Source organism: Nipponia nippon, unplaced genomic scaffold (genome assembly GCF_047370975.1).
Source record: "Nipponia nippon isolate SJK-2023a ecotype South Korea unplaced genomic scaffold, ASM4737097v1 scaffold_4, whole genome shotgun sequence".
NCBI classification, from domain to species: domain Eukaryota; kingdom Metazoa; phylum Chordata; class Aves; order Pelecaniformes; family Threskiornithidae; genus Nipponia; species Nipponia nippon.
The window spans coordinates 13,783,121-13,804,752 of record NW_028262358.1 but is presented as its reverse complement, the minus strand read 5'-3'; the positions used below and the strand labels follow the sequence as shown (position 1 = coordinate 13,804,752).

General features: G+C 56.1%; 2 protein-coding genes across 2 annotated transcripts in view; one reads left to right on the top strand and one right to left on the bottom strand.

The window, feature by feature from the left end:
* Window positions 1-719: 719 nt before the first annotated feature.
* PYGB (glycogen phosphorylase B) lies at window positions 720-19,038 on the top strand. Its single transcript, XM_087773569.1, has 20 exons — window positions 720-1,067; window positions 3,332-3,433; window positions 5,336-5,414; window positions 6,147-6,250; window positions 7,697-7,828; window positions 10,352-10,463; window positions 11,563-11,645; window positions 12,520-12,663; window positions 13,000-13,092; window positions 13,220-13,366; window positions 13,501-13,664; window positions 14,019-14,133; window positions 14,874-14,975; window positions 15,113-15,260; window positions 15,819-15,877; window positions 16,216-16,357; window positions 16,690-16,897; window positions 17,342-17,476; window positions 17,648-17,714; window positions 17,971-19,038. The coding sequence occupies exons 1-20, from the start codon at window positions 825-827 to the stop codon at window positions 18,121-18,123; spliced, it is 2,532 nt and encodes an 843-aa protein (XP_087629695.1). The 5' UTR covers window positions 720-824; the 3' UTR covers window positions 18,124-19,038.
* Window positions 19,039-19,465: 427 nt separating this feature from the next.
* The window catches only part of ABHD12 (abhydrolase domain containing 12, lysophospholipase), a 48,714-nt gene continuing 46,547 nt past the window's right edge, over window positions 19,466-21,632 (bottom strand). Inside the window, exon 13 of the mRNA XM_087773570.1 lies at window positions 19,466-21,460. Within this exon, the coding sequence (XP_087629696.1) occupies window positions 21,421-21,460 (40 nt within the window). The 3' untranslated portion in view covers window positions 19,466-21,420. The remainder of the gene's footprint in view (window positions 21,461-21,632) is intronic.

The following is a 21,632-nucleotide window of genomic DNA, read 5'->3' as shown; positions in this document are numbered from 1 at the left end:
GCTTGAACCCCACAGTACTGACAATAAAACCCCAATTTAAAATGAAAACACAGTGGTGGTGGTGATGGTGTGGCTTTTAGTGGTTGGGTTGAGAAATGAGTGGCCTGACGCCATCCCTCTCCCCTCACGCCATCGTGGCCCCCCCCGCCATCGCCATCCCCATCCCCATCCCCACGTGCCATCGCAGCCCCCCCGCCATCCCTGACCCCTCAAGCCGGTCCCCCTCCCCTCACACCATCCCAGCCCCAGATGCCATCCCTGTCCCCACAAGCTGTCCCTGTTCCCTCACACCATCCCAGCCCCAGATGCTGTCCCCGTATCCCCGTCCCCTCACACCATCCCAGCCCCACACACCATCCCTGTCCCCTCAAGCCATTCCCCTCCCCTCACACCATCCCAGCCCCACAAGCTGTCCCCGTCGCCTCACACCATCCCAGCCCCACACACCATCCCTGTCCCCTCAAGCCATTCCCCTTCCCTCACACCATCCGAGCTCCACACGCTATCCCCGTCCCCACAGGCCGTCCCGGTCCCCGCAGGCCCTCCCGGTCCCCATCAGCCCGCCACCCCGGTCCCGCGACAGGCGACAGGGTGGCGGCAGCCCCGGCTGCTCCCCCCCCTCCCCCCCTGCCGCGTCGCGGCCCGCCCCGGCGCTGTGGGGCCGGCCAGGGGCGGGCGGCCGCTCCCCTCACCGGGGGCCGGGCCGGGCGCCAGCCTTGCGGGGCCCCGCCTCGTCACGGGCGACGGAGGCGCAGGCGCGGCGGCCCCGGCCCCGGTTGCGGCAGAGCCCGAGCCAGCGGCGGAGCCGGTCGGGCGGCGGCGGGATGGCGGCGCCGCTGAGCGACGGGGAGCGGCGGAAGCAGATCAGCGTGCGGGGCATCGCGGGGCTGGGGGACGTGGCGGAGGTGCGGAAGAGCTTCAACCGCCACCTCCACTTCACCCTGGTCAAGGACCGCAACGTCGCCACCCCCCGCGACTACTACTTCGCCCTGGCCCACACGGTCCGCGACCACCTGGTGGGGCGCTGGATCCGCACCCAGCAGCACTACTACGAGCGGGACCCCAAGGTGAGCCCCGAGCCCCCCGAAACCGCGGGGGGAAGCCGGGCCCCGGGGCGGGGGACGGGGGAGCGGCGGCTGCGCCTTCCCCGTCGGCCCCGCGGGTGTCGCCGCGTCCCCCTGACGGGTGTCACCGAGTCCCCCTGACGGGTGTCACCGCAGAGGTGGCCCCTGGGCATCCCCACGGCCGCGTCCCCCCTGGGCATCCCCACAGCCATGGCCGCTTGCCACGGCCAGTGTCCCTCGTGCACCTCACCATGGCTTCCTCCCCGTGGGCATCCCTCGCAGGTGCTGTGTCCCCGTGGGCATCGCCGTGGCCACGTACCTTGTGCGCACCTTGCCATGGCCCTCGTGCACCTCGCCGTGTCTCCGTGGGCATCACCGTGGCTGTGTCCCTCGCAGGCAGCTCACCGTGGCCATGTCCCTGTGGCCTTGCCCCCGCCATGTCCCTCGCACACATCTTGCCGTGGCTGTGTCCCCAAGGGCATCCCCACGGCCATGTCCCTCACACAGTTCGCCATGGCCGCATCCCCACAAGCTTCTTTGCAGCCCCGTCCCCACGAGCCTTGCTGCAGCCATGTCCCCCTGCAAGCATGTCCTCACACGGGCCTCGCTGCTGCCAGCTCCTCTGCACGCTTCACCGCGGCCATGTCCTGCCCTCGCACCACCGCGGCGGTGTCCCCTGTGGGCATCGTCACCTCCAGGTCTCGGCACATGCCTCAGCACAGCTGCGTCCGGGCTTCGCTCCTGCAGAGCCCACAGGCAGCTCGGCTTTGAGGCTGGAGAGGAGTTTCTTGCCTCGTGCAAACCAGAGAAGCTCTCCCAGGTCACCAAACCCTGGGGAGCTGGTGATTCCCAGGGGACTCAGCCTGCTCCCTCTTCTCCTCCCCACTTGTCAAGTCAGGACGGCGATGCTGGAGATGTCGGGGGGGCTGCAGGACGTTATTCAGCCTCAATCCTTTTGAATTAAGAGCCGATCCAGCACTTACCTGGAGAGCCCCGGAGGGCAGGTGTGTACTAGAAAAGGCACATACCTTCCCAGCGTGCAGGCAGCTGCCTCCCCAAGTCAGCTCTTTTCTCGGGGTTATGAATATTGCCTTGACACGAGAAACAAACTGCACTTTCACGCTGGTACGGCTGCACATGCACTGGGAGTTAGGCCGGTGCGTGGAGCTCTCCCTTTTATCCTTACTCACAAATGCGCTCTGATCCGTATTGCTGCACTGACCGAAGGGATTGCACAGATCCCGTAAAGGCTAAGAGGAGCTTGGAGTGGGTTTGCTTACTGTCCCCTGCGCTTAGATTTGCATTAGAAACACGTCCCTGCAGGAGACTGAAAGGAGCAGAGTATTTATGCAACCGTGCGATGTTTTCAGTCTTTCTGATGTGCCCCAAGGAACAGATGGGCACTTTCAGACTCCCAGCAGTGGTGGCAGCGCGGGTAATCCTGCTGCTTAGTGGGGAAAGATCCCAGCTACAAAGGAAAGAGCTTCAAGGGGAAGCACAGCTTAAAGTCAGGCTATTACTCTGTTAAAAATTCCTGTTTATTTATAAAAATATCTATAGCAGTAAATCTGAGTGAGGGCAAAAGTTTGCACAGCCTGCTTCTCATCCTACAAGCAGGCTTTCGTTAGCATTCGCAGCACAGGCACGGCTCCTCCGAAACTTGGAAGGTCACCGCAGAGCAGCCTGTTGTGCCGGGAACCCTGCCACCCGTGGAACAGTTTGTTTGTTCAACAGGGTGAAACGTGCGTGTGAAACTCGGCGTGGGGAGGACAGGAGGACCCGTGCGATGGGAGCGCTGGAGAACCGCGAGCAGGAAGGGGCCTGGCCCTGAGCCCGGCCAGCCCGCACGGGGCGGGGGGCTCGCCTCGGCTTTCAGCGGGCTCTGGTTCAGTTTCAGCTCAGCATGGGAAAACTTTAAAAGCCCAGCATAAGCATCACCTCAGCTGAGCTTGATGGTGTATAAATATACCATTCAGCATCCTAGATAATTCTTGCCCTAAGTTAAATAGGGAAACACTTAACAGGCGACGAGATTTTTCTATAGAAGGCTGTTGGCAGGGAGACACGCGGTGGAGGGTTGGCTCGCATCCCGCGCGAGATCCTTCTGAAAAACAAACGGCGGTGCGTGGTGTTCAGGAACAGGCGCCAAGAGCCGGTTTGGGAAGACGTTCCTACTCTGGAAAGCGCTTGGATCTGCTCTTAATTTTAAGCGACTGGTGAAAGCGAAGTGCTGTGCCGTGTGTAAGCATCTTGCTTTGCCTCCCCAGCGCATTTACTACCTGTCCCTGGAGTTCTACATGGGCCGCACTCTGCAGAACACCATGGTGAACCTGGGCCTGCAGAACGCTTGCGATGAAGCCATTTACCAGGTGATGTCTTGAGGGTACTGGGGTCCCCCTGAGGAACTGGCCGAGCTTTTCCACGCAGAGGGCTGGGTATCTTTATTTCTCAGGGCTTCCTCTTAAGGATGTGTTATTTTGACTAAACGAAGCAAGGCTTGGCTCTATGTTAGTGTTTTTCATCCCCTAGAGAAGACCTTGGGGTTCCTTGAGAGTTGGAGTATGGTTTTTTCAAACTACCATTTTCCTGTTGTGGCTGGGAAAATTCAGAAGAGTATCCAGAAAGCAACACCCAGTATCCCAAAAGACTAGGGACTCCCAGGCTGCAAATAGCTTTCCATTACTAGGAGAGATGATGGCTCATCATGGGAGAGGTAGTCTAATGGGGGAGGCTGGGCCAGAAGGGGAAACTGGAGCACCAAAACACCAGATTACAGTTCATAACATGCACAAGGCACCACAGCAGCGCTGCCAGATAAAAGTGGGAAGGAAGAAAGGGGGGAAATTGTTTGCTTGAACTAAAATGTCATTGGCTGAGTTCAAACTGGAAAAAAACACAGCTGAGTGTTTTGTGTTGCCAAGGCAATCACAAATGCAAGGCCATGGTTACTTCGGCTTGCAGCCACTTCTGCAGCAGGGCAGTGACCTTTTTGACAGACTATGAGTTTTTGGGCTTTCTCACCCAAAAGGTTTATTCTCCCCCCTCCTTTCCCCCCCTGCCACACCAGACTGATCCACGTTACACTTTCTAGCAGAAGTTGGGCTCTGTCACGGTCTCTCAAAATGAGGTGCTACGATTGCTGACAAAATGTCCTGGCGAGCGCTTTCCCTGCCAAAGGATGGGAAGGGATTTCCAGGGAGGCACCCGACACATTTCCTCTCTGAGGTATCGTGCCTCAGACGGGAGGCTGTTTTTTTTTCAGGGAGGATCCTCAAGTCCTTTTGCAAGGGATTTTCCATGTGCTGATTTGGCCTGATGTGCGAGCGGAGGCTTCCCTTGCTGTAGCCTCCAACGTGTGGAGCTTGTTATGGCCAGTGGCCAGCTGGGATGGGATGTCTCGTGTCCAGCATGGCTCTGTCACTGAGAGAATTCTCCTTGGTTTTTGTGACCCCCATCACACTGTGCATGAATGAGGCTTTCCCAGCTTGTGGTTGCAGACCACTGAAGCGCTGGGAGAGCGGTTTGGGGAGCAGCCATGGCATCGGCCTGACTCCCCGCTGTCCCCCCTGGCACCAAGGTGAGATACTGCTGCCCTCTGAGAGGCAGCATCTCTTGACTCCTGGAGAGGCCTTGCTGCTGGCACACTTAGCCTTCATCCAGCAGCAGGGAGCAGGCCCCAGGCCGGAGAACAAATGGCCTGAGAGATGCAGCAGAGGAGACAACCACTTCCAGCCATGGACTCCGGCCAAGGACCTCGGCGGCAGGCTGGGCAGGAGGCGGGAAGGCACGGAGTGTAACCGCGAACACTGCAGTAACCAGCTGCCAGCGCAGTCGTGCCCTTCCTCAAGGACCGGGCAGGCGCGAGCAGAGGGGCGGCGCACGTACCCGGGCAGGACTCGGCGGTCCTTTGCATGCTGGCTTGGCCTTTCGCCCTCCTGTCTCCAATGGCGAGTTTGGTGGAAGGGCCTCCTGGCCTGAGGGCTGCCAGGAGACGAGTCTTTTGTTTGAGGTCTCTAAGGAAACCTAGTTCATGGGAAAGTGACGTTTGATGATGAGCTAAATTGTCTTCCAATTAATTGGGCTGCCCAGGGACCAGAGGCTGGTGAGATGCTTTGTGGGGAGGGGAGGGTGGGGGGATGCGGAGACCCCTGTGGGTTTAATTTCCCATGCTGTGGGTTGTTTTGGCATCTGTGTTTGCCCTCCTCGGAGAGCAGCCTCAGGGCGTGAGCTTTGGGTGGTGACGTGTTCTGCTGTGGCTCTTTCCCCAATAGCTGGGTTTGGACTTGGAGGAGCTGGAAGAAATCGAAGAAGATGCCGGGCTGGGAAACGGAGGCCTGGGCCGCCTGGCAGGTAATGCGGGGAGAGGGGAGCCCCCTCCTCACGCAGAGTACACGGGGACCGAGGGTGGCCTGGCTGGAGGCTGTCACACCCTCGCTGCTGGCACCGCAGCAGGACAGCACACAGACCTCAGCCCGCATCCACCCCGCAGCCCTTCAGCAGTGTGGAACCCTCCTGCCCGCTCCTGGCTGGCCAGAAACGAGCCCCCTCTCCAGTGAGAACATCCAGGAGATGTAGTTGTGTAGTTTGCAGCACAGCAGGCAGGGCTGAGGCTGAAAGAGGCTGTCTGGAGCCTGTCTCCTCACCTCCCTGTGAATTCTCTCACTTTTCGGAGGCTCCCAAGCAGCTCTCATGTAGGCAGATTGCTGGCTGCTATTTTAGTCTGCGTGTCCCATGGGATTGCTGGAGATGAGAGCTCCCCAATGTGGAGGAAATGCCAGGGCTGATCTTTACCAGAAGTTTAGAAGAGCTCTCACTGTGACAAGGCTGGATTTAGGTTTTTGGTGACCTGTCCTTGTCACCAAAAACTTTTGGTTGTTCATGGTGGCTCGACAGGACGTGCATGGGGTCCTGCTGCAGGCTGTCCCCTTCTGTCCCTTCTGCATGCGGATTTCATCTGAGTAATAAATGTTTCCAGCGGCATTGGTTGTGGCAGCTCCTCACCCCCGTGCACAGCACGTCGCAGCAGGTGTGGAGAGCGAGGGGTGAGGTTCCTTGCAGCATGACCATGCTCTGCTCTTCCAGCTTGCTTCCTGGACTCCATGGCCACACTGGGGCTGGCAGCATACGGTTACGGCATCCGCTACGAGTTCGGTATCTTCAATCAGAAGATTGTCGACGGCTGGCAGGTATGTTGGCAAACTCAAGTCACCCTTTCTCCTTCTGTTTCATGCTGTGGTGGCCACCTCTGCCTGTGGACAAAGCCTGGCCACACAAACAGCACTGTGGTGCCTTGAGCTGTTCCTAAACTGGGTGTTTGAGCCCATCCCCTGGTGCCAAATGGGCTGCCACTTCCTACCACTTGTGCGGACCCTAGGGCTCTGACCGCCTGAGCAAAGAGAAGCGATGAGGGCGGTGGGGTGCGTGTGCGGCAGGTGCTCACCCAGGGACACGTGCGAGCTCATCCTCGCGTCACCAACCCAGCAAGATGGTGTTGGAGCTGAGCCTGCAGGGCATGGCCGGGACCAGAGGTCTCCCTGCCCGGAGCTCTGCAGCACAGCTGCAACAACCTGGGAGTCCCATCCAGGCTGGCAGTGAGTGGGCAAGGAGTCAGGCTAAGGGTGGAGATGTGGCTAAGCACCTCATGAAGGGGTCTGGTGGAGGATGAATTTGAACTTGATGGAACACGTGCAAGTGCCCGGGGTGCTGCTGCTCCTGCGGGTTCCCTGGGAGACTGGCAGTGGGGGCTTAAACAGGGACTCTCCTGTAGCATTAAGGATCATAATATTTTGCAAGTAAAAATAGGCTAAAAAACTGTCCCAGCTGGCAGTTTTCCCTAGTGCATATCTGGAAACGATTTCCGTTAGGAGACTTGCCTTGCTTCTGAGCATAAAGGGCCTTTTTTCCCCTTAAAATAGCTCTCCATAAGTCAGGGAGGGTGAGAAGTTTGCAGTTTGGTTTTTTCCTCCTTCCCCACAAAGAAGCTGCAATGCTAGGCCCTATAAATGGTGATAACAGGGGAAAAAGCATCCACTGCGTAGGGGTGGTGGCGATGCTGGGTTGTGGCTCAGACCTGCCCGCCGCCTGGCAGAGAAATGCCTGCAGGCACAGAGCATCTCTCCAAATGCCTCAGCCCCTCTGGTTTCTGGTGCACATCAGCCTTGGTGGCTCTGCTGAGTTCACTTCACCCCCGTTGGTGCTGTTATGAGCAGAGAGAGGAGAAATCCTCTCTGGCAGAGGGCAGAGCAGTTAGCAAGACCTGGGTTACAGCGGTGGTTTGTGGCCAGGAACAGCACCGATGGGCTTCTAGGGAACCACATCCCACATATCCCACTATCACGGTCAAACTGGATGTAAAGGCCTCGAGACAGCCTGAGTGCAGCAGTCTGTGCCGTTTGGATGGTTTAAACCCGTACAGCTCTGCAAAGCCCATTGAGGCTCATTTATTTATACTAGCTGGGATGTAGTCTTCCATGTTTGGAAAAGCCCAGCTGTCCTCTAGAGGCCTCTGCATATCCATTTTTAAAGCCAGCTTCCTAAAGCTTTGCTTTTAAACTGGCCTCCCTTCAGGGAGCCTAGTTTAGCCTTCACGTGGAGACACAAGCCATTGCTTGAACCCCGTTTGCCTCTTGCAGGTGGAGGAGGCCGATGACTGGCTACGCTACGGCAATCCCTGGGAGAAAGCTCGCCCGGAGTACATGATCCCCGTGCACTTCTACGGCCGCGTGGATCACACCCCTGAGGGCGTGAAGTGGATCGACACCCAGGTACCAGCACGTCCCTTGGTGCTGGGCTGGGGGAAGACGGGCCAGGGTAGCGTGGAGGGGGAGAGTCTGTCCCCGGGCTGCCTGAGGTGGTCAGACTTTGCTTCTCTCCCAGTCTGGCAAAACTCTCTCTGCTACCCTTGCAATTACAAAGGTGACTTTGTTGGCTACGGCTGCAGCAGGATTTGAGGAAAAAGAGGGATGATATTCAGTCACAGCTGTAACTTCAGATCAGCTGGGGCCTCCTCTACTGATCTCCAGGGTGAAGCCCCACAGTCTTGCATGGATTTATGTCGGAGGAGGACTGTATCCCTGGCAGCTGTGCTAGGCTCCTTCTGCACTGCTCCTGGCTACCGCTCACTCAAACTCCGTGGTTTTGCAGGTGGTTCTGGTGCTGCTGCTGTGGGTGGAGATTCATCTCGTGGGGCAGCCATGGAGCAATCCTGTGGGTGTTTAACTCCCGTGATCAGAGCAAGTTCCTCTTTCCCAGACCAGCCTGATGGGTAGAGTGCTGTCAGGGGAGGCTGGAGGCATGGTTTCAAGTCTCCAGCCTGAAGGCCTTGTTTTGTGGTATCGTGGAGAGCAAACGCTTCTTTAGCCTCCCACAGCTGGGGAGGTGATGCTGTGCTTCAGAAGCACGTGCCTGCTCAGAGCACAGGCTGCTGTTTTGTAAATGCATTTCAGTCTTACAGCGGAGGAAGGCAAGCTTTAAAGAGGCACAGATTTATTAAGAGGATTGAAGATATTTCAGCCTCTCCTGTCTAAGCACTGCCCAGGATGGAGGAAGGAAGGACTATGAATTTCTCTGGGGTTCAGGGACATGACCTAGCCTTGTTCCCTTGATGTTCAAGGGTCTCTCAGCCTGATGAGCCAGCTCTGTCCATCTGAGGAGCGCACAGTCATAAAGCCAAGCCATTCTCTTCAGCACCGAGAGCTGAAGCTCAGTTGCAAAGTCGCCTGGGCCTGCTCAGAGGAGACATAAACTAGGTCCTTTTCCAGGGACCGTGGTTGTCGAAGGCAGTGCAGTGACCTAGGCCATTCCCAGGACACACAGTGCAGGAGTTCAACACCACAGCCCCGTGAACAGCATGGAGGCACCGTGCCAGAGCTCTCTGGGGAAGCAGACATCCACTTAGGGACCGAGTACCATTGCCCTTCAGTGTGCTCCTCTTCTGACCCCGGCGGTAGTCTGGGGTTTCAGGGATCCCAAGCAGTGCAGTGGAAACACTGCTTCCTACAAGGAGATGAATTTTCAGAACAAGCTGGGAACACTCAAAAAAGCCAAAGATGCAGTCTCCAAATATAGCATCGCTCAGTGCATGTGATGTGTCTCCCAGTCCCGTGGCTCGGGCAGGCTTTCTGCCTGCTTCCATGTTCGGAGCTGGTAATAGCAGCTTTGAGGGCCTGAGCTCTTGCTGATTCTCCCCAGAGGGGAGGTGCTGCTGACGCCAGCACGAAGAGGCTGTTCAGGGCCAACATGCTGATCTGCCTGGGTTTTCCCTGGCCTGTGAGCACAGCTCCTTCAGTTCTCTGCTGTCTCTCACATCTTTGCTTGGGGACAGCTGCCGGGCTGTCATGCCAATACACACTGACTTGTTCAGGAGGATGCTGGCTCCTTTCGCCAGTGTCGGAGAGGTGGCCCAGGCGCTGCAGGATCAGGGTCTTGCTCTGCAAGCACCATTCAGCTCTGCTGGCATAAGCCCTCAGCCTCTTTGTTCCAGGCTGAGGTCAGGGTGCCTTGCTGCTCAGCAGGTCTGGAGGCACGCAGATTTTGGCACAGCAGTGAGCTGGAGCACACAAACTTGGAAGCACACCCATGCCTTGCCTGGCTAGTGTCATCTGAGCTGGGAGCCCCAGTGTTACGTCCTGTAGCCACGTGTGCAGCATCCGGATGCTTAAGCATCATCTGTAGACTGTGCTAATAGTTTCGCACTCCAGTTCGAGTGCTGGAGATCTCAGTGGATTTACCCAGGCAGGTTCAACAAACCTTGAACACCGGGTGAATTGCTCTGGGAATGGTGCTGCGGTGGTAGGGTTTGGTCCTGGCAGGCAGCAGAAGGCTAACAAGCAGGATTCAGGCTGTGGATTTTATCCCAGATGGAAACACAAAGGTCCCAGCTGCCCTGGTGCTACCCCAGCACAGACAGAATCGCAGCGGCCAGCTGAGGATGCTTGCAGTGATCTGGTAAATAATTAATAGGTATGCTAGTTGGTATAGGAAGGTCAGCAGGTTGCTTGCAACTCTCTTTTACATTTCATCAGTGGGCTTGTAACTCCAGTTTGTCAGTAAAGCTCCAAACAGCTCTGCTTCTCCTATTAACGCTTTGCCAGTGGGCGCTGGAAGTGCCCGTGATAGCAGGGAAGTCTGTGAAGCTCAGTAGGTACGTTTTAGTGAGGTGAGATTCTTACCACAGCCAGGATTTGTCTGTGTCCTCTGGATTCTTCCTGCAGAGGTTTCAGCCACTTTCCCACCTTCTCCGAGGCCACCATGCTGCTAATCAGGGGGGGAATACTGTCCTTTTGCAGGTTGTCCTTGCTATGCCTTACGACACGCCAGTGCCGGGATACAAGAACAACACTGTAAACACCATGAGGCTGTGGTCTGCAAAAGCGCCCAATGACTTCAACCTCCAAGAGTGTAAGTGCTATCCCTCCACTGCCTCTTTTCTGGCCAGGCTGGGACACGGTTGTTCCTGTGTGCATAGCACCTGGCACAGCGCTCCCCGTCTGGCCTGCTTTATCCATGCCTCCTGGCTACCTCCAAAACACAGCACTGTGTGCGCATCCATGGATCACACTACCTCCAACCACTTCCAGAGCCCTCAGGCTCTGCCCCAGGACACCCATCCATCCTCCTTCCATCCCCATCACGCTTATCATGCTCTCAAAACCTGCCCTATGCCTTTCCCAAGTGACAGACCGCCTGCCACTGCATTCCCCACATCACCAAATGAGCTGCAAACCCACACTTGCCACCGAGGGTCGTTTCTGTGCAGTAGCATCCCGTAGTGCTGAAGGAAAAGAGCAGCACAGCCCACCTTACTGTTGGTTTCCTTTGGGTCTATGTGTGACCCCTCTAGTGCATTTTTCAGGCTCTAATTGTAGTGCTGCAGAGCAGATACGGGGCAGCTAACATACCAAATTTCAGTGCTAGGCTGTTACAGAAGGGGAAGGTTTCAGACTAGTCTGGTTTGATTTATTCTTCCATACTGGCAAGCACAGAGATGCATGTGTCCAAGCAGCCCTGCCAGGGGAACTTGTGTGGGACAAGGGGTGATGGCTCTCGAGTCCTTATAATGTCTCCTCTATTCTTGATTGGCAGCTGCAAGCTGGGTTTCGGATGAGCCTTTTGTACGCTTTAGGAGTTGAGTGTGATTGCGGTCTTTGTGCTTCTTTGCCCTGCCCCATTTCTCCTTAGTCCTTAAGCAAGATGGCTGGTCACTCACTTCCTTTTTTTGCCTTCTCTGGCTGCTATCTGTTTTCAGTTTCTGTCTGTCCTTCCTGGTATGTGTGTCTTGAGAAATTGCATGGAGATGTGCCTTTGTCTTATCCCATCTCCTCCTGTCTCGCTGATGCCTTTTGCACATGTACGTTCCCATTCATATCTCATTAATACCAGCCTGAATGTTCCTGTTACAAATCTCTCTACAAGAGAAGAGGGGAAAAGCGCGGTGTCAGGGACCTGCCTGAATCTCTACAGCTGCTGCAGTGCTGTGTGTATTTCTCTCTTGCTGCAGTCAACGTGGGTGACTACATCGAGGCGGTGTTGGACAGAAACCTGGCAGAAAACATTTCCAGAGTCCTGTACCCAAATGACAACGTGAGTGACTCTCTTGCCTCTCTTCCCTGCTGCTCAGGATCATCCTCCCTGTAGTTGTATCACCTTGTTTGCAAGCACTGGAAGGTCATGACCACCTGATGTTTATTGTTCTGGTTCGAGGATTTTTAATGCCATAGGTTGACCCCATAATTCTTGGTGAACAGACACAGCTTTGCTGGCTCCAGAGGGGAAGGCATATTACTCCTTCAAATTCAAAGCAGTTGCCAATTTACGTGGCTTACCCTTTGCAAAAGTAAGGTGTCATTTCAGAGGCAGCCATGAAGGGGGACTCGCTTCCATCCCCAGTTCAACAGATTTCTCACTGCAGGGACTGTCCCAGGCCATGCGCTCACTGGGCACTGGATCCGAAAGGGAAGAGCCCTCACTCTCTAGTCACGGATTAGCATCTGTGCTGGAAAAGCTCATCTGCACTTTACACCCACCCTCTCATTCCTGCTGGTGTTTTAAAATAGACCAGCGTGAAATGTAGTGTGGATGGGAGGCAGCTGGTGTGTCCAGAGACACTGGCTTCTGGCTATCGCAGGGAGTCCAAAATCCTTGGTCCAAAAACCCTGCCCAAGGGTCTTGCAGTGAGGGCGGGAGCTGCGCTTGCTCTGTAGGAGTAGCATGGATGTAGCAGGTTGTGTTGCCCTCTGGAGGCAGCTGTTTGGGATGCTGAGCCCCTTGTCAGTCCCTACAGCTGCTGCTCCATCAGAGGCAGTATGAGAAACATCCACATTTGCCCTGATGAGGTGCTGAACCTGTGAGACCTGTTGGGAAGCCCGTCAGAGTGGACAGGAGCTTCTCCAGGGGTTTGGCTACCAGCTGGGGGTGGCAGCTGCGGCACTGAGAGCTGTGGTCCCCCCACTTGCAGTTCTTCGAAGGCAAGGAGCTGCGGCTGAAACAGGAGTACTTTGTGGTGGCTGCCACCCTCCAAGACATCATCCGCCGCTTTAAGTCCTCCAAATTTGGCTGTCGAGACCCTGTGAGAACATGCTTTGAAACCTTCCCAGACAAGGTGAGTTTGTGGGCAGAGAGGGCCTGGGGGCGTTTCAGCCAGACCTGCCTATCATGAGGGCGAGCAGGATGCTCAGGACCAAGTGGGGGCATGTATACGAAGACCCTGGCAATTTGGGTTGGAAAACAGGTGATCGCTGGGCTTATTTTCCCAGGGAAAAATTTGGAGCAAAACTTGCAAAGGTTGAATAGCTCCATTCCTGGGGACTCTGTCTGTTTCTGGGTTGTGTGCCATGAGAAGGGGCTTGGGGCTGACCCTCACCCCAACCCCATGCATGTGGTACGCTGTCCCAGTCCTATCACTGCCGGATCTGAGCCCAGCAAGTCTGTGTTGCAGGTGGCTATTCAGCTAAATGACACCCACCCTGCCCTGTCCATCCCAGAGCTCATGCGGATCCTGGTGGATGTGGAGAAGGTGGAATGGGACAAGGTAAGCGGAGCTGGGAGGTCCGTGCCGAACCTTGCAGGGGAAAGAGCTGCTGTCCTGTTCTTGCACAGGGTTTCCTTTCCCCTCCTGGCCTGGGTACGCATGCGTTAACCTGCTGTCTGTAATGCAGGCCTGGGAGATCACGAAACGGACCTGCGCCTACACCAACCACACTGTACTGCCTGAAGCCCTGGAGCGCTGGCCCGTCTCCATGTTTGAAAAACTGCTGCCACGTCACCTAGAGATCATTTACGCCCTCAACCAAATGCATCTGGATGTAAGGGACTGGGCTGGTCACAGGCTGTGGGAACTCTGGGGGTCTTGATCTGGCTGCCTTTAGGATGGGAATGTTCCTAGGTCCTATGGCTGGGTCGCTAATGTTCCTCTTTCTGCCTGCCTGCCTGCCTGCAGCGGGTGGCAGCTCTCTACCCAGGGGACATTGACCGTCTCCGGAGGATGTCGGTGATCGAGGAAGGAGACTGCAAACGTATTAACATGGCGCACCTCTGTGTGATTGGCTCCCATGCGGTCAACGGCGTGGCCCGCATCCACTCTGACATCGTGAAGAACTCCGTGTGAGTTGGGGGGACACCCAAGGCACGCACCCTCTCCACTCGCTGGGCTTTGCTCACAAGCCTGGGGGGCTGCTGGAGCCATCAGGTGTCAGGGTCTGCTTTGGCTGCCCTGCTGGGCATGGCAGGCTGGGGAGACTGTTCATTCGCGTGTAAGCAAGGTCTAACCCATCTGCTTTTGGAGCTGGTGAAACCCCTGGCATTGTGGCCGAGGAGGGGGATGAGAGGCAGCAGAGAGAGTTCACGCTTGTTACAGGGAGATCCGCAGAGACTGCCCTGAGTCAGGAGCACATACAGTGGGGGCCCAGCTGAAGCTGTGGGTGGTAGCGGGTGGTTCAGAGCTCCCTGGTGTTCCAGGTTCAAGGATTTCTATGAGCTGGACCCGGAAAAGTTTCAGAACAAGACAAACGGGATCACGCCGAGGCGCTGGCTCCTGCTGTGCAACCCAGGACTGGCTGACGTTATTGCTGAGGTGAGTCACAAGCATCTGAAGTGAGGGGCTGAGCGTGATCCGTTGGCCTCTCATCACCTCTTCGTGTGGTCTGATCAGACCTGAGGCTAACGCCTGGCGGGTGTGAGTGAGGACAGCCTGGGAGGAGCACACCTGTTGCACATGTAGGTGTGAGATTGGCTGGGCTTTAAAGTTGGTGATGAAGAGTTGGCCAAAAAAGTTGCAGAAATTTGGATCTGGTTCCCTGCCCTCGCAGTGGCTACACGCAACCCCTCACGCAGTACCATGGTGTGTGAAATGGGGTGTCTGCAAAAGCATTCAGCTTCACAGGCACAAAGGAGCTCCCGCCCCAGTTCTGTCTCCTTTGTTTACCAGGCCCTTTAGCACAGGTTTTTGCGTCACACTGCAACATGCCATAGCTGAATAATGTCCTGCAATTAAATGTATCTTTATGTTCTGCCTGTCGGTTTCTCCAGCTGCCAGGAGGCGCTGGTACATGTGCACACATCCTCCCTCCCTCTAAAGCTCCTTGAGAGAGAGGGGCACTTGTCTGGGTTTTTGCAAGTGCCCTGTTTCCCCTGTACCTTTGGGCTCCCTGATGACAGGGAGAAGTAACCTCGCCATAAGAAACTGTGCCCCTTTTCCTGGCCAGAGTGCCTCTTCCAATTCCCAGTGGGACTGCAGCATCTCCATTGGGGAAGTTGTGGACTGGGTGAGGTGTCTCACAGGTGGGACACCCCTCGCTTGGTTTGTTCTTTTAGAAAATCGGGGAAGGCTTTATCACAGATCTGAGCCAGCTGAAGAAGCTACTGGATTTCATCAATAACGAGACTTTCATCAGGGATGTGGCAAAAGTCAAACAGGTAATGTGCACTGGAGGTGGGGTGGGGGGAAGAAGGCTAAAGACACCATGCTCCCAGGAACATCCCAGCAGCAAATGCTCGCTTCTGATGCAAGGCCTGGGAAACCATGCCTGTTCCTCATCAGATTTTCTTGCCAGGAAAACAAGCTGAAGTTTGCAGCCTACTTGGAGGAGCAGTACAAGGTCAAGATCAACCCTTCGTCCATGTTCGATGTTCAGGTCAAGCGAATCCATGAGTACAAGCGGCAACTGCTGAACTGCCTGCATGCTATCACCCTCTACAACCGTAAGTCCTGCCAGGGCTGGTAGGCAAGGGGTGTCCCCCCAGCTCTCACTGCCAGAGTTCCAGTGTAAAAGTATGCCAGCTGGTGGCCAAGGAGTCCCGAGCCCAGCTCTGCCCTCCTGTCATGAAGGGCTTCCCTCCAGGAGGGAATACAGAGTGTCTGAAGGGTCACACAGAGCGCTGAGGAAAAGCTCACAGCCCACACCTCCAGCCCAGCTGGGGCCCAGGGCCCAGGTAACCCCCACACCTGTGCTGCAGGTGTTAGCACTGACCTGGTGCAGGTTAAAACCCCACTCCCTAGTGTATGCTTCGGGTGCCTGCCCGTTCCCGAAGGGTGGCAAAGTCATTGGAGCTCTGCATCGTGCTGGCTTGAGTAGTTCTCCGAGGACTTTGCAGCCCATTTTCGCCCAGCACAGCTGTCTGGTTGGGCTTCAGGGTCCTGCAAGTTTGCTGGGTCCATGTGACATGGGCTGGGATCCCAGCCCACCTCTGATGCACGCAATAAACTCTTGTCCAGTTTATCTATCTTCACTTCGGTTGTGTTATGCCCTGCTCTTTCAGGCATCAGAAGCGATCCATCCAAATCCTTTGTGCCCAGGACTATTATGATCGGAGGAAAGGTAATGCGCGTTCCAGACTCGGTGCATGCATGGCTCACTGGGGATGTGGGGAAGGTGCTGTCCCCTTTCTGTGGCTTTGCCGGGCCCGCTGTAGGTTAGCCAGCATGTGTCTGCTGGCGGGCTCTTCAGGACACACCTTCATGGACTAATCAGACTGAACAAGGCCCCATTACTCTTTTCCTGTGGCTCAGGACTTCTCCCAGTAGGGTGTTTTTGCTGATCCATGTGAACAGCAGAGGTGAGGCCCAGATTCTCCCTGTGGTGAGGACCCGCACTGGCACCTCTCATGCTCTCCCTTCCTTAAAAGCCTTCACCATTTCTGGGCTGCTCTTCTTCAGGCGGCCCCTGGCTACCACATGGCCAAGATGATCATCAAACTCATCACGTCCATCGGTGAGGTCATCAACAACGATCCCTATGTGGGGGACAGGCTCAAGGTCATCTTCCTGGAGAACTACCGGGTATCCTTGGCTGAGAAAGGTACGTCTGGTCTTGTATAAGCGCACGTCAGCAGCTGGGCATGTCCCAGCTGAGCCCAGAAACTGGCTGGCCTGACAGGCTGTCATGGCAGGTCACCTGGCTCTCCCTTAGGAAGGGCCTGAGGGCTCCACACAGGGCAGGAGGCCAGCTTCATGCATGGGGCTGCGGCAGGGCTGAGCCTGGCTCTGGCGCCAGAGCCGCGCTGTGTGGGCTGCGGTTGAAGTCAGCAGGACCACTAGCAGATGCCCAGGGTTGTTTTACTGTCCTGAGCCTAGGTTGTGGGGAGCTGCAGTGTGCCAAGGATTAACTCCTACCTCTCTTGCACCTGGCAGTGATCCCGGCAGCGGATCTCTCCCAGCAGATCTCCACAGCCGGCACGGAGGCCTCGGGTACCGGCAACATGAAGTTCATGGTGAACGGGGCGCTCACCATTGGTACCATGGATGGGGCCAATGTGGAGATGGCTGAGGAAGCAGGCGAAGAAAACCTCTTCATCTTTGGCATGCGGGTGGAGGACGTGGAGGCCCTGGATCGCCAAGGGTTGGTGCTGGGGAGAGCCCAATGCATGCCAGGGCTTGTCAGATGGGGTCCCAGCTCTGGCGGGGAGAGCCATGATCTCTGGGAGGGATACCCTCCTCCCCGGGCAGCTCTGGAGCAGGAAAAAGCAGGGAGCTGGAGGCAACCTCCACCCTGGGCTGGTCAGTCCATCAAGGATGCAGCCCAAGCAGCTCGCCCAAAGCACAGTAACTGTGAATGGGACGCGAGCCTGGGCACAGAGTGTTTCAGGCACTGCGGCTGGTCTTGGAGCCACTAGCAGGGTGCTCTGATGGACACAGCCCCAGGAACAAGGCATGGAACATATGGCAGGAGCCATATGACATCCTTCCCTGCCCTCCCTGCCCCAGACAGGTCGGGTCCTGCTCTCCAGGTGCTGGGCCCCAGGGGAGAGCATCAGTCCCTACAGCCTGTCTCTGCTGGGCACAGGTATAACGCACGGGAGTACTACGAGCGCCTGCCAGAGCTGCGACAGGCTATCGACCAGATCAGCAGCGGGTTTTTCTCCCCTCGAGACCCCGGTTGCTTCAAGGACGTCGTGAACATGCTCATGTACCACGACAGGTGAGTCCTGGCAAGCATCCCCGCTGGCGGGCTGCTCTCAGCCCGCCCAGGCCTCCTTCCCCGCGCAGGGGCTAAGCCCTGCCTGCCCGCAGGAAGATGTCCGTGCTGCCCTGTCCTGCCGGGCTGGGACCCTACAGCAGGCAAACCCCCTTACTCTGCTTTGGGTTTCAGGTTTAAGGTGTTTGCCGACTATGAGGCCTACATTAAATGCCAAGGGCAAGTGGACCAGCTGTTCATGGTAAGAGCCGCCCACTACCAAGGGGGAGGGATGGGGTCCTTGGCCATGGCAGTGCAGCGGGGAGACTGGGGGGAGCTGGGGTGAGGGTGCTCCTGTGGGGGCACGGGGCAGGGTGAGGCGGGTTTTGCTGCTTCGACAGCCCCACACCACGGCCTTTGAACCAGCCAAGTGTGCACAGCCAGCGCCCTGCAAGGCTGCGAGCCAGGACGGAGCCGGGTGAGGGACTGACTGCTGACACCGCCTCTCCTCTTCCCAGGACCCCCGGGAGTGGACTAAGAAAGTCATCAGGAACATTGCATGCTCGGGCAAGTTCTCCAGTGACAGGACCATCATGGAGTATGCCCGGGAGATCTGGGGTGTGGAGCCATCTGCCACAAAAATCCCCCCACCCAACCTCCCCCGGGATTGACGCAAGCACAGAGGGAAGGAAGGCGGGATGGGTTCCCAGCCCAGGAGGCCTCACCTGCACTTCACCGCCAGTGAGATGGGCTCGGCTCTGCAGAAACAAGGCTTTTCCCTCAGGGGGGTAGAAGGATGCTCTGAGGAGGAGCCCTGACTGAGGAACAGGAGCTGGGGGAGAGGAGAAAGGACCCTGTGTTTGTACCCATGTATCCAGCCTGCATGTGCTGCATAGTGCTTTTAGTGAGATGACCACGGATAAGTCTTCCACAGCTGTGCTCCATGCTTAACAAGGGCTTTCCAACTAAATCCTCCCCTCTCCCCGTGCATGCAGCCTGGCCTGGCCTCCTTGACCCTGTCCCACAAGCAGGTTTAGCCAACACAGTGTGTCTTGCATCCTCCTCCTGTGGGTCTGCCAGCCCCAAAGCCAGGGGAGGGAGAGGCCACCGTCTGCCCCTCCGGTCCCCCCCTTCCCCAGTAACGCCTAGAGAAGGTGGGGCTGGCTGCTAAAGCAGCTGGCCCCACTGCAGGCCCCAATGTCAAATGCTGCGTGCCACAAGGAGGAGAGAGGGATGGGATCAGCGACTTCCTTGCCACAGAGCTTGCCGTAGTGAAGCCCAGTAACCCACTCCGGGGAGTTTTAGCCTCCGTGTCTGCATAGAGAGGGCTGTACCTGCCACTGCCAGCGGGGCGGGCGTCCCTGCTGGGCCCGCAGGCTCTTGGCTTGCCAGGCACAGCTGTACGCTGGGTGCTACCCGGGGGGCGAACACATTATCACATCATCTCTTGCGTCCCTCCGCAGCCGGGTCCTGCTGCTCTGTGTGTCCCTCCCAGTGCTGGGGTCAGAGTTTAACACCCGTAGCGCTGTGTAGTGCACCAGTACTCCCCTGTGTGACACCAACTCATTAAAACAACCAGAACACTTGCTGGTTTGACTTTGGGCTGACTTGTGACTACTCCACCCCTGTGGGTTCAGGTTGCAACAAGCTCAGGCCATGACACCTGAAGCCATGCTGGCCTTCCTCAGCTGTGGCTTCATGGGATGCGGTCCCCTGCAGCTGGCATAGTGCTGGCACCGTCAAGGGCGTGAAATCCCATGGGCAGCTCCCATTTCTCCCATCCCCAGTGGGGAAGCAGAGCCTCGGATGCAGCCGGGCTGCAGGCACAGACCCACTGGGCTCCAGGAGAGCCGCTTACCCAGAGCTGGCAGCAGCCACAAAGACGGGCCCAGTCCCAGTTGCAAGCTCACGTCCCATGCACAACCCTACTGCAGCCCTGCCCCATACCCAGCTGACCTGCCCAACTGGGCAAAAAGCCCCCAAAACTGCCAGGTAAAACGGGTGAAGCTGAAGTGATGAGCAGTCAATGCCTTTATTAAAACTACACCACTTTTAGATAAACATTTCGGTTTAAATTTCCAAGCGTATCACTGGCCTACTAACGGGAATGGCGGTGTTGGGATCACCAACACCAGCAGTTCAGGTGCCGGACCCTCAGCCCTGCCCCACGGGAGGAAGGCAGGCGGCCAGCCTCCAGCTCAGGCTGCGCTCCGCCCCAAGCCAGCTGCCAGCAGCAATATTAGCTGGAATGTGCACGTCACTCTCCAGAGCCAAGGAAGTGTTTCTCTTCTGTCAGTGCAATAAATACAAGTGCATCAAACATAATTTAAGTGGCACAGTTAGCTTATGAGTATCACGGGTCAGAAACCTCGGGGACAACCACGCTATGGCAGAAGAATCTCAGTACAAGAACAAGCTACTGTCTGCTTTGCAACTAGTATGAGCCTGCAGATATAACTTGGATGCATGCTGAGCAGTTTATACTATGCCGCACACCCCTGACCAGACCCTTCAGGCAGCACAATTCACTCTAAGCACTAGTGACTAAACCTACAGCACCTGGTATTGTCTATATAGACTGAACGGCGAGCAGGGCCAGGTCCCCAGCCAGACACCACAGAGTCAGCATATGATGACCCTCTCCCGTCGCAGTGCAGAGCTCGTCGGTGGCATAAAACAGCCCCTGTTCCAGCCCCAAGCAGGGCAAAGACATCCCCCGAACCTCTCCCCGTGGGAGAGGCTCATTTCCACTTCTGCCTCCTGGACAACGTGCTCTGACCACAGCTGTGAGATGGGCTGAGAGTGCTACTGGAAGCGCCTGGGATGCCCAGAGCACAGAAAGGAGGTGGATGGAGAGAAGGGGAGGGACACCCCAGACTTCTTTTTGCATCAAGAACTGCACACCGCTGCCTGCTTTCAACTACAGAGGAACAGCGTAGCCACCAGGAACAGGAAAACCTGACCTAAACAGCTACAAGGTAGTTGAGGGAAAAAAACCTGCCCTTCCCACCCAAAGGAAGCACACGTCTGTCTGGGCGCGTACAGGGAGAACGGAAGAGATCCATTCCCACATCCTGGGCCCACGTTGTTCATGGAAGGGGGAGATCAAGCAAAAAAGTAATCTCACGCTTCCCGGCTTAAACTCCCAAGTTTGCAATTTATCTACATAAGACACTTCAGTCCTAATAGGAAGTGCATGTGAAGAAGGGGAGAAGCTCCACAGAGGATAGCAGGGATGGGAGCAGAAATGATGTTCAGAAGGAAAAGGGTACAGAAAAGATAGAAGGGCACTAACCTATTCCATTGAATAGATGTTTGAAAAAGAACAAAAAAGTCTTTCATTTTATTTCCAAATGTGTGCAATTAGTCCAACACTTGTAATATATCGTGACTGAAGAGCTAAATAAAAATATCTCTTACCACCTGGATCTTCCATGTATTTGTAATTACAGCCACTTAGCAAAAAGGAAAGGCAAAACATGTATTTCCTAGAAAGAGAACACCTCAAACTCAAGCAAGACAACTGTGGTATGGAGACACGGCAAAAGCCATTCGCCTACAAATGAGTCTCTACATGATCCAAAAACAGCAGCAGTGTCTAAAAGTGAAAGAAACACCCTTGGTCATGACACACGTGTCCTAGGAATGTCTGTCCTCAGCGGTACCGCGCCGGATTGGCCAGGCTTTGTTGTGCTTACATTTTTCACGGTTTGGTAATGGCTCCTGGGCTGTTACCACCCCTCCGTCCACGTCAAAAAAGAAGCCAACAACTTCTTTCTTCTACCATCACAGACGCTGATGCTGGGAGCTGGAGTTGCCAAGGGTACACATCAGGACCAGAGTGGGAATCCCTGATCTCCTCTAGTGCCAGGGATGGAAGAATGGCAGACTGACCCACAGGGAGGGAGGAGGAAAGAGAGAGAGGAAGGAAAGAAAGGAAAATCTCTGTGCTGCCAAGCAGCCAGTCTTCAGTGATGACGCTCATGTTCAGATTTTCCCAGGAATTCCCTAGGAAAGGAAACGACACAGCAGTGACACTCAGCTCTCATAGACTCTGGTGCATGCTGCAGTCTGCAGGTCTTCCCATTCCCCAGGCAAACACCAGGGCTCGAGCACATGCAGCTACAGGCAACAGCACTGAGCTTTGCTCTCGCCCATCAGCGGCTCCCACGAGAAGAAG

Excerpts from the sequence above, each read along its gene's own strand:
- PYGB (XM_087773569.1), top strand. The coding sequence starts at position 825 with ATGGCGGCGCCGCTGAGCGACGGGGAGCGGCGGAAGCAGATCAGCGTG. Across the intron at positions 15,878-16,215 it reads CTATTATGATCGGAGGAAAG|GCGGCCCCTGGCTACCACAT; the intron begins GTAATGCGCGTT and ends GCTCTTCTTCAG. Across the intron at positions 16,358-16,689 it reads GGTATCCTTGGCTGAGAAAG|TGATCCCGGCAGCGGATCTC; the intron begins GTACGTCTGGTC and ends TGCACCTGGCAG.